Raw genomic sequence first — 12,862 nt, forward strand, 5'->3', positions numbered from 1 at the left:
AGTGATATTTATTCCATCCCAGATGTTTAACTATGCTTCGGATCCCAGAAACAAATCCAATGATGGTACAGAGCAAAAATCATTTTTTTAAAAAATCCGCTTTCGAGGGGTTGGAGCAATAGCACAGCGGGGAGGGCGTTTGCCTTGCATGCGGCCAACCCGGGTTCGATTCCCAGCATCCCATATGGTCCCCTGAGCACCGCCAGGAGTAATTCCTGAGTGCATGAGCCAGGAGTGACCCCTGTGCGATACTTTCTCTTCCACATGAGCGATGGCTGTGAGCGAGTGTGTGAGCCTTGAAACAGCTTCCACGTCTCGAACCCAGGCTGGCTGCTGAGAAAAATAAACACTGGGAGAATCCAAGAGTGATTCCTGATTTAGATTGTAGGACAACAGGCATGGATTTGCTTCTTGAACTGCAAAGTTGTTTTTATTTACTTCTTTAATGCATTTTGGGGCACCAGAGATGGAAGCAGGAACGTGTCTTGCCCAGGGAGCCTCACCCCTACCCTTGGCTGACACGCGTGAAGTGTGGCCAGGGTCACCCTGGGCGCTGCCCTCCACGCCCCACGGCCCCCTCACACAAATCTCAGTTTCTGTGTGCCCGAGGGTCACTCCCTAGGGTGCCGCCGGCAAGGCCTGCGCTCCGGGCCCACAGCGCCACCTGGGGCCGTTTCTAAGCTCCGGAGTCACGACGAAGCTCCCCGCCGAAGGGTGAGGACCAGGACTCGGCTCCAACAGAGAGTTCGGGCCGCTGGGAGGCAGAGCGTGGCTGCACAGAAAATACTGGAAAACACTTTGCTTACTACAGCGAATCCTTCCACCCTGCTACGCGGAAACTAAGGCAGAGTCTCGTCCGTAAGTGGCCGCTGAGGGAGTCCCGGGGTCCACCTTTAAGGCCGATTACGCGACACTCTCCGTCCGTCTCCTGGCGGACACTCTCGTACAGCCGCGTGGCTCCTTTCCTGCCCGTCCTCAGGTACCTAGCACTTGCGTCTCTCTACATATTTTCTTATCCTCTCCTACTTCGTTTAGGAACTTCGGAGCAATCTGTTCTCTGGAATGGCCGCTCCAATAAGGAAAAGGAAAGAAAAAAAACCCCAAATATCTCAGTGAGTGACCCTTCAGTGTCTCCACTTGCCCAAATGCTGATCATTTATTGATTTTTTTTTTTAAATGTTTTTGGTTTGGGGGCCACATCCAGCAGTGCTCAGGGATTACTCCTGGCGGTGCTCGGGGGACCATATGGATCCTGGGAATCGAACCCGGGTCGGCTGCGTGCAAGGCAAGTGCCCCACGCGCTGACCGATGGCTCCAGCCCTGCCTCTCGGGCCCGAGGCTGGCCGGGACGCCGGCCTGAGGAGCCTCCGCAGAAGCAAAGCGGCTTCCTCCCCACTCCCCAAACACGACTGAAGCGAAACGGGCAGGAAAGGAGAAACGCAGAGATCTCGAGCCCAGAAACCACCGTGGGCGGCTTCACTAAAATACTGAGTGTGGGGGGGTCTTCCCCCCCCCACGGTAAGGCACAGGGGTTGGCGGCGTCCGAGGGGGTCAGTATTCTGCGTCGATGCGCCTGGCGATCGTGTTGAGCTGAATGTTCGAAGCCCCCTCGTAGATTGTCCCTGAAAGGAAAGCAACAGTCAGGAGTGGGCTGGGGGGAGGGAGAGACAGAGACAGAGACAGAGACAGAGACAGAGAGACAGAGACGGAGAGAGAGATCCTCCCCACCCTGCCGAGACCGAAGCTGCCTGTGCCCCGGCACAGAGACGCCCACGAGCCGGGCCCGAGGACACCCGCAGACAGAGCCAGGCGCCACCTACCGATCTTGGCGTCGCGGAAGAACTTCTCCACGGGGAAGTCCTTGGTGTAGCCCACGCCGCCCATCCACTCGATGCACTTGCTCGTGGTGAGCCCGGCGATCTGCAAGGCAGGCGCCACGCTGAGGGGCAGCGGCCACCGAGGCGCCCCCGCCGCCGGCTCCCGGACGGACCAACACATGGACGGACAGCCAGACAGACAGATGGACGGATGGTGGATGATGGATGGATGGACGAGCGGATGAACCAGTGGGTGGATGGACGGAAGGATGGATGGACGGACAGATGGGCAGGTGTATGGATGGGTGGACGGATGGATAACGGAATGGATGGACAGACATATGGGTGGATGGACAGATGGATGGATGGACGGAGAGATGGACAGAGGAAAGGATAAACGAGTGGATGGATGGACAAATGGAGGACGGCCATAGTGGCTCTCGGAGCCAGTGCTGCGTGTCCCCTTGCCCTGGAAGGCCCCGGGGGGCGCGCGGGCGCCTGGATCTGGAGGCGCATGAGGCTCTGGAGCACGTGACCGGGGTGGGCATCATCCCTGGCACGTGGCCGGCCCAGCAGCTCCCTCACCCCGCCCTCCCAGGCAGCAGGCGCGGGACGGGGCAGGGTGGGGGGACTGTCCACGGCGCTGCTCCCTCTCTCGGGGCTGCCCGGCGGACGGATGCCGAGCCCTCACTGGCCGGGTGACAGGCTGAGGGTGCACGTGAGGAAATTAGGGCTCATCGGAGACACGGGGTCGAGTGCCCCCAGCAACGTCCACGGCTTGAGAGGCCGGGCCAGGCCAGCTGGGAGATCTCGGCAGGTGGCACGGAGGGGTGGCAGAACCGACCCCACCCCTGCACCAGGCCCCAGAAGCTGTCAAGTGGCTCCCGCCAGCCAGGGCGGGGGTGGAGCTGAGACGGGGCTTATCTGAGCCCGGGGGTGGGGGGGCACCCAGGCATCCCTGCAGGCATCTGGGGGGGCCCTGGGAAGCTGCCGCCGGCAAGGCCCGGCTCCTCCAGGCACCCCGGGGCCCCGCCACGGCCTTGACACTCGGGGGACCGGTGCCTGCTGCTCTAGGCCGCTGCGTTGCTGCGGATTTGTTAGCAGCCGTCAGGAAAGAACGAATACCGGTCTCTGCAGCGTGAGGACCCAGGCCCGCAGGGCCTCGCTGCCCAGGCAGGGGCGCGTCCGTGGGGAAGGCTGCAGGGGAGGGTCGGGAGAGCAGCACGGGCTGAGGAACAACGCGGCTCCAAGCAGAGGGTGCAGCCGACGGGAGCGACAGGAGGCACCAGGGACAGAGCAGGCAGGACCCTGCAGAAGGGATCCCAGGGCCCACCCAGAGGACGGGGGGGGGGGGCGACCAGGTCTGGGGGGGGGACCGGGGAAGGGCTCAGCCCTGCGATCTGCTCAAGCTCCCGCCTGGGAAGCCTGTGTCTGCAGGGGCTTTTTGCCTCCTACGACGTTCACTCTGCCCCAGCCGGAACCGTGACTTGGACCCTCAGAGGCACCTAGGGGCGCTAGGGGCTCTCCGCCCAACCGGAAGTGGAGACGCGTCTCCGCCCAGACACCCCCACCCCCCCCCACCCCGATTTTTCTCGGGCCGGAACTGGACCGCGCATGTGATTCGCCCGGCAGCAGACAGACGCCCCGCCGCCTCCCTCCGGTGCGCGGACACCCGCCCGGACACGGCCGCTCACCTCCGAGGCGTAGTACTTGGCCATGGACGCCTCCTTCACGAAGGGCCTCCCGGCCTCCAGCAGCCGCGCCGCGTTGTACGTGAGCAGGCGGGTGGCCTCCAGCTGGGTGGCCACGTGGGCCACTTGGTGTTGGAGCCCCTGAAACATTCAGTCCCGCTCAGAGAACGATTTTTGCTTTTTGGGTCACACCCGGCGATGCTCAGGGGTTACTCCTGGCTCTGCACTCAGGAATTACTCCAGGCGGTGCTCAGGGGACCCTATGGGATGCTGGGAATCTAACCCGGGTTGGCCGTATGCAAGGCAAACGCCCTCCCCGCTGTGCTGTCGCTCCAGCCCCGAGAACGACAATGTTTGAAACATGGAATCACCGTGAGAGACGCAGCTATAGAGTGGCTTGAGGTCGGGTTCCAGCCACACAGTGCTCCAACACTGTCCCGCCACCAATGTCCCCAGTGTCTCTCCCGCCACCCCCGCCCAGCCTGCCTCTATGGCAGGCATTTTCCGTCTCTCTGTTCCATCCCTCCCTGCCTCCCTCCCTCCGTCCCTTTAGGCACTGTGGGTGCGAGGAGGGTCCTGCGAGGTCACCATGTTTGTCCTGTCTCCTGCCAACACTCAGTGCTTGCGCACGGTGATCATTTCCAACCACCAGTGTCGCACTGGTCCCTTCTGTCACGCTCCCCGCCAGGAGCCTGTCTCCTGTCCTCCATTTTTACCATCCCTGGGCGTTAGTCTCCTACTACGTATCTTTATGGCCCACCAGTGGGCGCGGTCATTCTGTGTCTGTCCCTCGCCCTCGCCTCGCTCAGCGTGACACGCTCCGTGGAGAAGGGTCAGTCCTTCCTGCCACGCTTACTCTTCAGGTCCTGCCTGGTGCGGGAGCCTTGAGGGACACAGGAGGCACCCCTGGGGCTGGAGCCATAGCACAGCGGGGAGGGCGTTGGCCTTGCACGCCAAGGCTGACCCGGGTTCGATTCCCAGCATCCCATAGGGTCCTCAGAGCAGGGCCAGGGGTAATTCCTGAGTGCAGAGCCAGGAGTGACCCCTGAGCATTGCTGGGTGTGACCCAAAAAAGCAAAAAAAAAAAAAAAAAAAAAAAAAGAAGGCACCCCCATGGAAATTCAGTCATTTTGTAAAGTTACTTACACATTTGCCCTCTAAAATGAAATGGCAGCACTCGTGTTCTTAGAAAAACTTCAAGATTTATGCAATTTAGTTTAGGTTTTTGGTTTTGGTTTTTTTTTTTGTTTTTGGGTCACACCCGGCGATGCACAGGGGTTACTCCTGGCTCATGCACTCAGGACTCAGGAATCACTCCTGGCGGTACTCGGGGGACCATAGGGGATGCTGGGATTCGAACCCAGGTCGGCCACGTGCAAGGCAAACGCCCTACCCGCTGTGCTATTGCTCCAGCCCGTTTTTTTTTTTTTGCTTTTTAGGTCACACCCAGCAATGCTCAGGGGTTACTCCTGGCTCTTCACTGAGATATTATTCCTGGCATTGCTTGGGGGATCATATGGGATGCCGGGAATCGAACCCTTGTTGGCCGAGTGCAAGGCAAATGCCCTACCCGCTGTGTCATCACTCCAGCCCACAATTTAGTTTTTTAATTATGCTTTGGCCACACCAGGCTGTGCTCCTGGCTCTGCTCAGGTGGGCCATATGCAGGGCCAAGGATCGAACCATGGTGTACAAGGTAAGCACCTCGATCCCTTTGAATCTCACCATAATGATTCTAATCATGATCAAGATCCAGGAAATGAGCGGTCACCAACTTTTTTGTTTTTGGGTCACACCCAGTGATGCTCAGGTCAGGGGTTACTCCTGGCTCATGCACTCAGGAATCACTCCTGGCGGTGCTCGGGGGACCATATGGGAATCGAACCTGGGTTGGCCGTGTGCAAGGCAAACACCCCACCCGCTGTGCTATCACTCCAGCCCCAGCGATCACCAATTTTTTAAAACCCAACTCTCCCTGTGAGCACCGGGTCAGTGGGTGGACGAGGCTGTGGCCTCAGGTGGTCATCTGCGCCACAGACTGAGGCTGGCCCACAGGAGGGAAGGGCTGAAACCCCGGGGCTTCCCCCCGGGCTGACGGCTGGCCCTCGGATCGTGCACAGCCAGATGCTGGCCCAGAGTCTGCAAGTCCACCTCTCTGGTCTAGGGAGAGACGCACTGACCGCAGGGAACGGCGGAAGCCAGGGCGTGAGGAAAGGACTCCCAGCCCTCGGCAAGGCTTCATGTCACCACACTCCTGCCGCAAATAACATTAACTAGAAGCCAACGATCAGGTAACAGAGTGACAATGTCGCTTCAAAGGCGGAGCTGGGCGGGCCGGAGCAAGTGACGGGTGCAGAGAGTAGGGCGCTTGCCTTCCATGTGGCCGACCCACGTCTGGGCCCCGGGCACCCACAAGGGACACCTGAGCACCGGGAGAAGTGATCCCTGAATACAGAACCAGGACTGAGCCCTGAGCACCACCAGGTGTGGCCCCCAAAGGAAACAAAACAACAACAATGTAAACTCTTTGAGGGGGGGTCCCCGGAAATGGGGAGCTTGAATGGCACCAACCCAGTGCCATGTCCATCGGATAGCCCTGGAAGCCCCCAGCACCACCGGGGTGGCCCTGGTGACCCCGGCCCAGCAGGGGCCCAGAAGAACCACATCCCAGCGCCCGCACTGCACCGCCAGCTGTCAATCACCAGAGGGCTCCTGCCCGCCCCCTGAGCACCCTGGATGGTCCCCGGATAAACCCAGTCCCGGGGGCTGTGGACTCCCTCGAACAGGCCACGAGGGCCTGGGACGGTAGCAAGATGCCAATCATCACGTACCTGAAAATCAAACAGCCTTTTGCCGAACTGTATCCTCTCCTTGATATACGGGATTGTGTAGTCGAAACAGCCTTGTGCCAGTCCCAGCATCTGTTTTTAAGAAAACGGAAAGACCAGAAATTCTTATTTTTGTTTCGGGAGGATGCTTTGGATCAGCCCTGTTACTAAGGTCCTTTCACAGGCCAACGGATTGGTCTGGGTGGGGACAGCAGCCGAGAGTCAAGGACCCCCCCTCCCTCTCCTCAGCTTCTGGAAACGGGAGGCTGTGAGGAAGTGAGTGTCAGCATGCAGGGACATCCCTGAGGACTGGGCACAGCCGGCGGCTTCTCCAGAAAGTTCCCCTTGAGTCTCCGATTCTCTGGGTATAAAGCGAGTCGCAGAAATTTCCCTGGAGGGGCCGGAGCAATGGCACAACAGGGAGTGTGCTTGCCTTGCACGTGGCCGGCCCGGGTTTGACCCCCAGCATCCCATACGGCTCCCCGAGCACTGCCAGGAGTGATTCCTGAGTGCAGAGCCGGGAGTCAGCCCTGGGCATTGCCAGGTGAGGTTCCCCATCCCACACAGAAGGGAAATTTCACTGGAACTGGCTCCAAGACCACGGGGCGCTCACCCGCATCCTCCCAGAAGCCAGGGGCGGAGGGCAATGCTTCTCTTTCTGGGGGCCACACCTGGCGGTGCTCAGAGGTTGTTCCTGGCTCTGCACTCAGGAGTCACTCCAGGCAGTGACCGGGTGGTCCGATGCCGGGGCTCGAACCCAGATTGGGCGTGTGCAAGGCGAGGCCCCTCCCTGCGGTACTATCACCGGGGCCCAGAAGTCAATTCTGAACCTTCCTCCCCCCTGTGCAGCTGCTTCTGATCTGGGTCAATAAGCATTTGGCTGGACAGGGCACCGGGACACCAAGAGTGGCACTTAGCAGCCCAGAGCATCAGCTCACCTGTGGGGAAACTGAGGCACCAGCCTTTGAGGGGTGAGGGGAGCGGTCTGGAACACACCTGGTGGTGCTCAGGGCTCACTCCTGGCAGTGCTTGGGGGATACCTTGGGATGCCAGGGATCGAACTCTGGGCCAGCTGCGTGCCAGGCAACTGCCTTCTACACTGTACCATTGCTCCTGCCCCAAGCATCAGCTTTCTGACATTTTGTCTTTCTGGGTCCTGGCGATGCTCAGGGGTCACTCCTGGCTCTGCCCTCAGGAATGACTCCTGGTGGTGTGTAGGGGACCATATGGGGTGCCGGGGATCGAACCTGGGTCGGCGGTGTGCAAGGCAAACGCCCTCCCCGCTGTACTCCCCGCTGGACGATTGCTCCGGCCCCACATCAGCCTTTATAAAAGTCCTGAGGTGACTTCACACACGGCTGAAGCCGAGAGCACTGGAAAGAGCCACTTCATCTTTGGCCCAAAGAACAAACAGCCACGAAGACCAGCCTCACGTCCATCGAGAACTTTCCGCTCAGAAACAGTCTCTAAAGTCCAACCTGGGGCTGGAGAGACAGCACAGCGGATAGGGCGTTTGCCTTGCACGCGGCCGACCTGGGTTCAAATCCCAGCATCCCATATGGTCCCCTGAGCACCGCCAGGGGTGGTTCCTGAGTGCAGAGCCAGGAGTGACCCCTGTGCATCGCCAGGTGTGACCCAAAAAGCAAAAAAAAAATAAAAAATAAAAAAAAATAAAGTCCAACCTGACGTAGCCATTAAATCACTATCTCATTATGCCCAACTGTGTAGGTTTTAGGGAAAGGGGAAAGAAATCAATAGTCAAACATTTGGCGGGCGGGGGGGGGAGGTCCTGCTAACATCGATATTTCATTAGCGTTCATTCACATCTTCCTAGGGCCTTCATTTTTGGGCTTTCGTGAGAACAGAACATCCAGCTAGAGAGTCCAAGGGCAAGAGCCTCCCCCGGCCCAAACATCAGGTCCCGCAGGTGGCAGCCGGCTGTCGGGGGCTCCGAGCTGACACAGCCTCACTGTCCTCGAAAGCTCAGGTCTTTGCTCTTTGTGGCTCTGGGAAGTGCTCAGGGCTGATTCCTGGGTCTGTGCTCAGGGACTGCTCCTGGCGGGGCTCGGGGGACCCTATGCGATGCTGGGAACTGAACCCAGGATGTCTGCGTGCAGGGCAGGAGTCCTCCCCGCTGCACTGCCACGCCTTAGGCTGACAATATTCTACCCAGACTGCCTTGAAGGTCTTCCCGGGAAACACGGAGCCGGAAGCTCGCGAGGGCAGGAGTTTGGCTGGTGGATGCTTCCAGAAGCAGCTGGAGATGCTTTTTTTCCTAAAACGGGTCTAATCCAGAATGAAGAACTCCCTTACCTTAACTTTTAACTAGCTTACAAGATTGCCCGGGCAGCTGGGACCAAAGATCAGACTGTTTTAATGCAGAAATCAGCAGAATTTGAGTCTGGAACGAGCGTTTCCAGCCCGAGTGGAAGATGCTGAATCCCAGGAAAGCTCCAGAAAGACCAGAGGAGGGCAGGGTCTCCAGAGCCACGCAGGCTAGCTGTGTGGGAAACAGACTCTGACAACTGCACTTCTGCAAACTAACTGCACCGTGGGAGAGCGAAACCAGAGCTGGCTCTGTGCCTCTGTCCGGTCTAGCTGCGATACCAGGTAACGTCTTCGAAACCCACAGGCGATGCGTTTTTTTGGCTTTTGGTTACACACTAATAAAAATAAATAAATATGATCTACGGAGATGGGTTTGTAACGAAACCAACAGCTTCGTTCATTTTGCTCCTCGAGAAAACAAGTTCCAGCACTTGACAGAAAAATCTAAGGGGCATTAGAAAGGTCACGCCTGACAGGAAGCGGGAGAGCTTTCCCCTGTGCCCAGTGCACTGTGGTCAGTGCGTCCAAGAGCCCGCCAGGAGTCATCCCTGAGCACAGAGCCAGAAACAAGCCCTGGGCACCACGGGGTGTGGCCCCCAAACCCAACCACACCCCCAATAAAAGCATGGCCAGGGACCAAGGAGGCAGTGCAGGGGTTGGGGTGCACGCGTGCTGACGCTGGCTCTAACCCCCCAAGCCCACTGCTGGGCTCCCAAGGACCCCTCCCAAGCACCAGGTGTGATTCCTGAGCACAGAGCTGGGAGTAACCTCTGAGCACTGCAGAGAGCGACTCTCCCCCGAGGATGAGTTTTTGAAATCCTAAACGCCATATTTCACTTGCAGTGGCAGTGAAGGTCCCGGAGAGAACCGTGATTCTCTCAACGCCCACGACTGTGACCGTTCGGCCTTGTGGGGGTTCCAGAAAAGGACGGACCCCCTCGCCCTTCCCCCGTCCCTGCACAGGAGCGAAGGGCGCCCCCGCGTGGGCACGGCCGGCAGGACAGGCGGGTTCCTCCTGCTCGGGCCCGGGCACACGGACTCGCTCACTGACCTGGGCGGCGATTCCGATCCGGCCCTCGTTGAGACTGCCGATGGCGTACTTGTAGCCGTGTCCCACCTGCCCCACCACGTTCGCCTGGGGGACCTGGGGGGAAAGATGTGTGGTCATCCCTCTGCTGCCGGAACCGTGCTCACGATGCGTTTGTAACGGACACCCCCCCACACACATACAAACACACGCGTGTGCTACAGAGCGGAGGAGATTGCAAACGACACGCTGTGTGCACGCGCCCGTGTGTGCGTGCGTGCGTGTGGGAACATGTGTGTGCTTGAGCAAGTGTGTGTGTGTAAGTATGGGTGTACATAAGTAAGGGTGTGCAAGTGAGTATGCGTGCATGTGTGTGCAAGTGATTGCATGTGCAAGTGTGCACATGTGTGTGAGCGTGCACGAGTGTGAGTGCCTACGCGAGAGTCTGGGTGAGTGTGTACGCATGGAAGCACACGCTACACGTGTTTAGTGTGTTAACCACGTGGAGTGTGCATGCGTGTGTATGAGAATCTGTAAGCGGGCAAGCATGCAAGTGAGTGTTCAAGCGTCTGTGAGTGTGCACGCAGACGCGTCTGCGTGCACACCTGGTGTGCGAGTGCAGGCCTGTGCCTGTGTCTCTCCAGGGTGTCTCCTCGAAGTTCTCCGAGACGCAGGGGTGGAGGCCCCACCGCTCACCGCCGAGCCCCGAGGGGCCCAGCAGGACAAGCCTCTCGTCCACGCTCAGCGGCCTCACACACTCCCCTCGCACCTGCCTGGCCCGCGTGGGGCACATCAGGACGCACAGATGCCCCGGGGCTCTAGGGGGAAGCAAGGGTACGAAACGTTTCCTCTCTCCGGTGGCACTCTTAGCCGACAGAAATCAACAGGGGTATGTGTGTGTGTGTGTGTGTGTGTGTGTGTGTGTGCGCATGTGTGTATATGCAAGTGTGTGCGCGCATGCATATATATGTGTGTGTGCACGTGCTTGTGTGTGTGCATGCACATATATGTGTGTGTGCACTTGTTTGTGTGTATGCATGCATATGTGTGCACGTGTGCTTGTGGGCACAATACACCAGGGTGGAGGGGGGAGCTGAAACAAATTAAAATGTTTATTCGTAGGGCTGGAGTGATAGCCCAGCGGGGAGGGCGTTTGCCTTGCATGTCGATTCCCAGCACCCCATATGGTCCCCTGAGCACCTCCAGGGGTGATTCCTGAGTGCAGAGCCAGGAGTAACCCCTGAGCATCGCCGGGTGTGACCCAAAAAGAAAAAAAAAAAGTTTGTCAGGACGTGGCCGCTGGCCGGGAACAATGAGTGCCGCAAACTGAGCTTCTGACCAGCCGTTGGTTGAGGCAGTGAGCAGGGGCTGCACCACGCCCCCCCCCCCTGCACACACTGTCACCTGGGCTGGGGGCTGGGGGTGGGGGAAGCACAAGCCCCCACTGGCCCAGCAGCGCGGCCCTGCGTTTCTCCTCTCACTGGGCAGCAGCGCCCCCTTGTGGCCCTCGGGTGCCAGAAGGGTTAATGCACAGAAAGGTGACGAGACACACCCTGGCCGTACTTCCTGCCTTCGACCGGAGGCAGCTGCTGGGCAGGACGTGTTCTTGGCCGCGCCGTGTGGCAGGGGCACGTCAGTGTGCCCACGGAAGTACCCGGGACACTGCCCAGAGCTGGGCACTCTCGACTCCTCTGCCTGCCAAGCTCCCCCGCGCTCTTGCCGGGACAGCCGGGCACCCACCTTGACGTTCTCGAATGTCAGCGGGCAGGTGGAAGACGCCCGGATGCCCATCTTGTTCTCCGGCTTCCCAATGTGGAGGCCCTCCGAGTCCCGGTCCACCAGGAAGCAGGTGATGCCCTTGTAGCCCTGGAAGGGAGAGGGGAGACGGCGTCACTCCCCGCACGCCGAGGAGGGAAGACAACAGCAGCGATGGCTTGGAGTCTGCAGTGATCAATGCCGAGGGCCTGGGACTGGGACACGCGCTGGGACAAAAATAACTAGGGGGTGATGGGGGGGTGGAGCGATACAGCACAGCGGGAAGGGCATCTGCTTTGCACGAGGCTGACCTGGGTTCGATTCCCAGCATCCCATAGGGTCCCCCGAGCACTGCCAGGAGGGATTCCTGAGTACAGAGCCAGGAGTGACCCCTGAGCATCGCCAGGTGTGACCCAAAAAGAAACAACAACAACAACAACTGTGAGCTGGGTTTAAAAAATTAAACAGGGGCTGGAGCGATAGGACAGCAGGGAGGGCGTCTGCCTTGCACCCGGACTCGAGCCCCAGCATCTCGCAGGGTCCCCCGAGCACTGCCAGCAGTCATCCCTGAGAGCAGAGCCAGGAGTGACCCCTGAGCATCGCTGGGTGTGGCACCCCCCCCATAAAAAACCCAAACTAAAGTTTAATTCAATGAAAGTACGCTTTAGATGAAAGACAAAACATAGGCTGTGTTTATAGTTTGCTGTTTTCCAGCTGGATCAAATATTCTGAAAGAGGCAGAATGTCCTGAGCCCGCGCCAGGCTGTCTTCACCGGGGCCCCTCGGGGGGGGGGGGGGCGGGTTGAGTCTCCCTCCCTGCCCCAAGCAGAGCCCGGGCAGCCAAAAACCTCCAGAACCCAACCGCCACCACGCTCAAGGCCACCCTCCACACGCTCCGATGAGCCTCACCCAAGTGGAAAAGAGCAGAAAGACCCAGGTATGAGGAAACCCACGACTGAGATCTCCAAGCCTGCTTGGATCGGGACTGGGCCCCTCCCCCCAGCTCCCCAGTTTTCCAGCAACTTGGCAGTCACGCCACTAGCTGCCCCTGGCACCATGTAATCTTATCAAGAGAGACTCAGAGATTATAAACTAAAGAGAACAGAATGCCCTGGACCTCTTGCACTTCCTCTCATTTACTCAACAAAAGCAGCATATTTCCCTTTTACTGTGGTGGGAAGGTGCTCCGTGGTGGGACTGGTGTTTGGATATTATCTGTAATGAAGTACTGTGAACTACTTTTTTTTTTTTTTTTTTTGCTTTTTGGGTCACACCCAGCGATGCTCAGGGGTTACTCCTGGCTTTGCACTCAGGAACTACTCCTGGCGGTGCTTGGGGGACCATATGGGATGCCGGGGATCGAACCCGGGTCGGCCGCATGCAAGGCAAACGCCCTACCCGCTGTGCTATCGCTCC

General features: G+C 58.9%; 1 protein-coding gene across 1 annotated transcript in view; it reads right to left on the minus strand.

Annotated features, from left to right (window-relative positions):
* Positions 1-399: 399 nt before the first annotated feature.
* The window catches only part of ACADSB (acyl-CoA dehydrogenase short/branched chain), a 42,435-nt gene continuing 29,972 nt past the window's right edge, over positions 400-12,862 (minus strand). The window contains exons 6-11 of the mRNA XM_055119109.1: positions 11,432-11,557; positions 9,716-9,808; positions 6,340-6,429; positions 3,512-3,649; positions 1,821-1,920; positions 400-1,622 (exon numbers count right to left, since the gene is read on the minus strand). Of these exons, the coding sequence (XP_054975084.1) occupies positions 1,552-1,622; positions 1,821-1,920; positions 3,512-3,649; positions 6,340-6,429; positions 9,716-9,808; positions 11,432-11,557 (618 nt within the window). The 3' untranslated portion in view covers positions 400-1,551. The remainder of the gene's footprint in view (positions 1,623-1,820; positions 1,921-3,511; positions 3,650-6,339; positions 6,430-9,715; positions 9,809-11,431; positions 11,558-12,862) is intronic.

The sequence above is a fragment of the Sorex araneus genome, chromosome 11, assembly GCF_027595985.1.
Source record: "Sorex araneus isolate mSorAra2 chromosome 11, mSorAra2.pri, whole genome shotgun sequence".
Taxonomy (NCBI): Eukaryota; Metazoa; Chordata; class Mammalia; order Eulipotyphla; family Soricidae; genus Sorex; species Sorex araneus.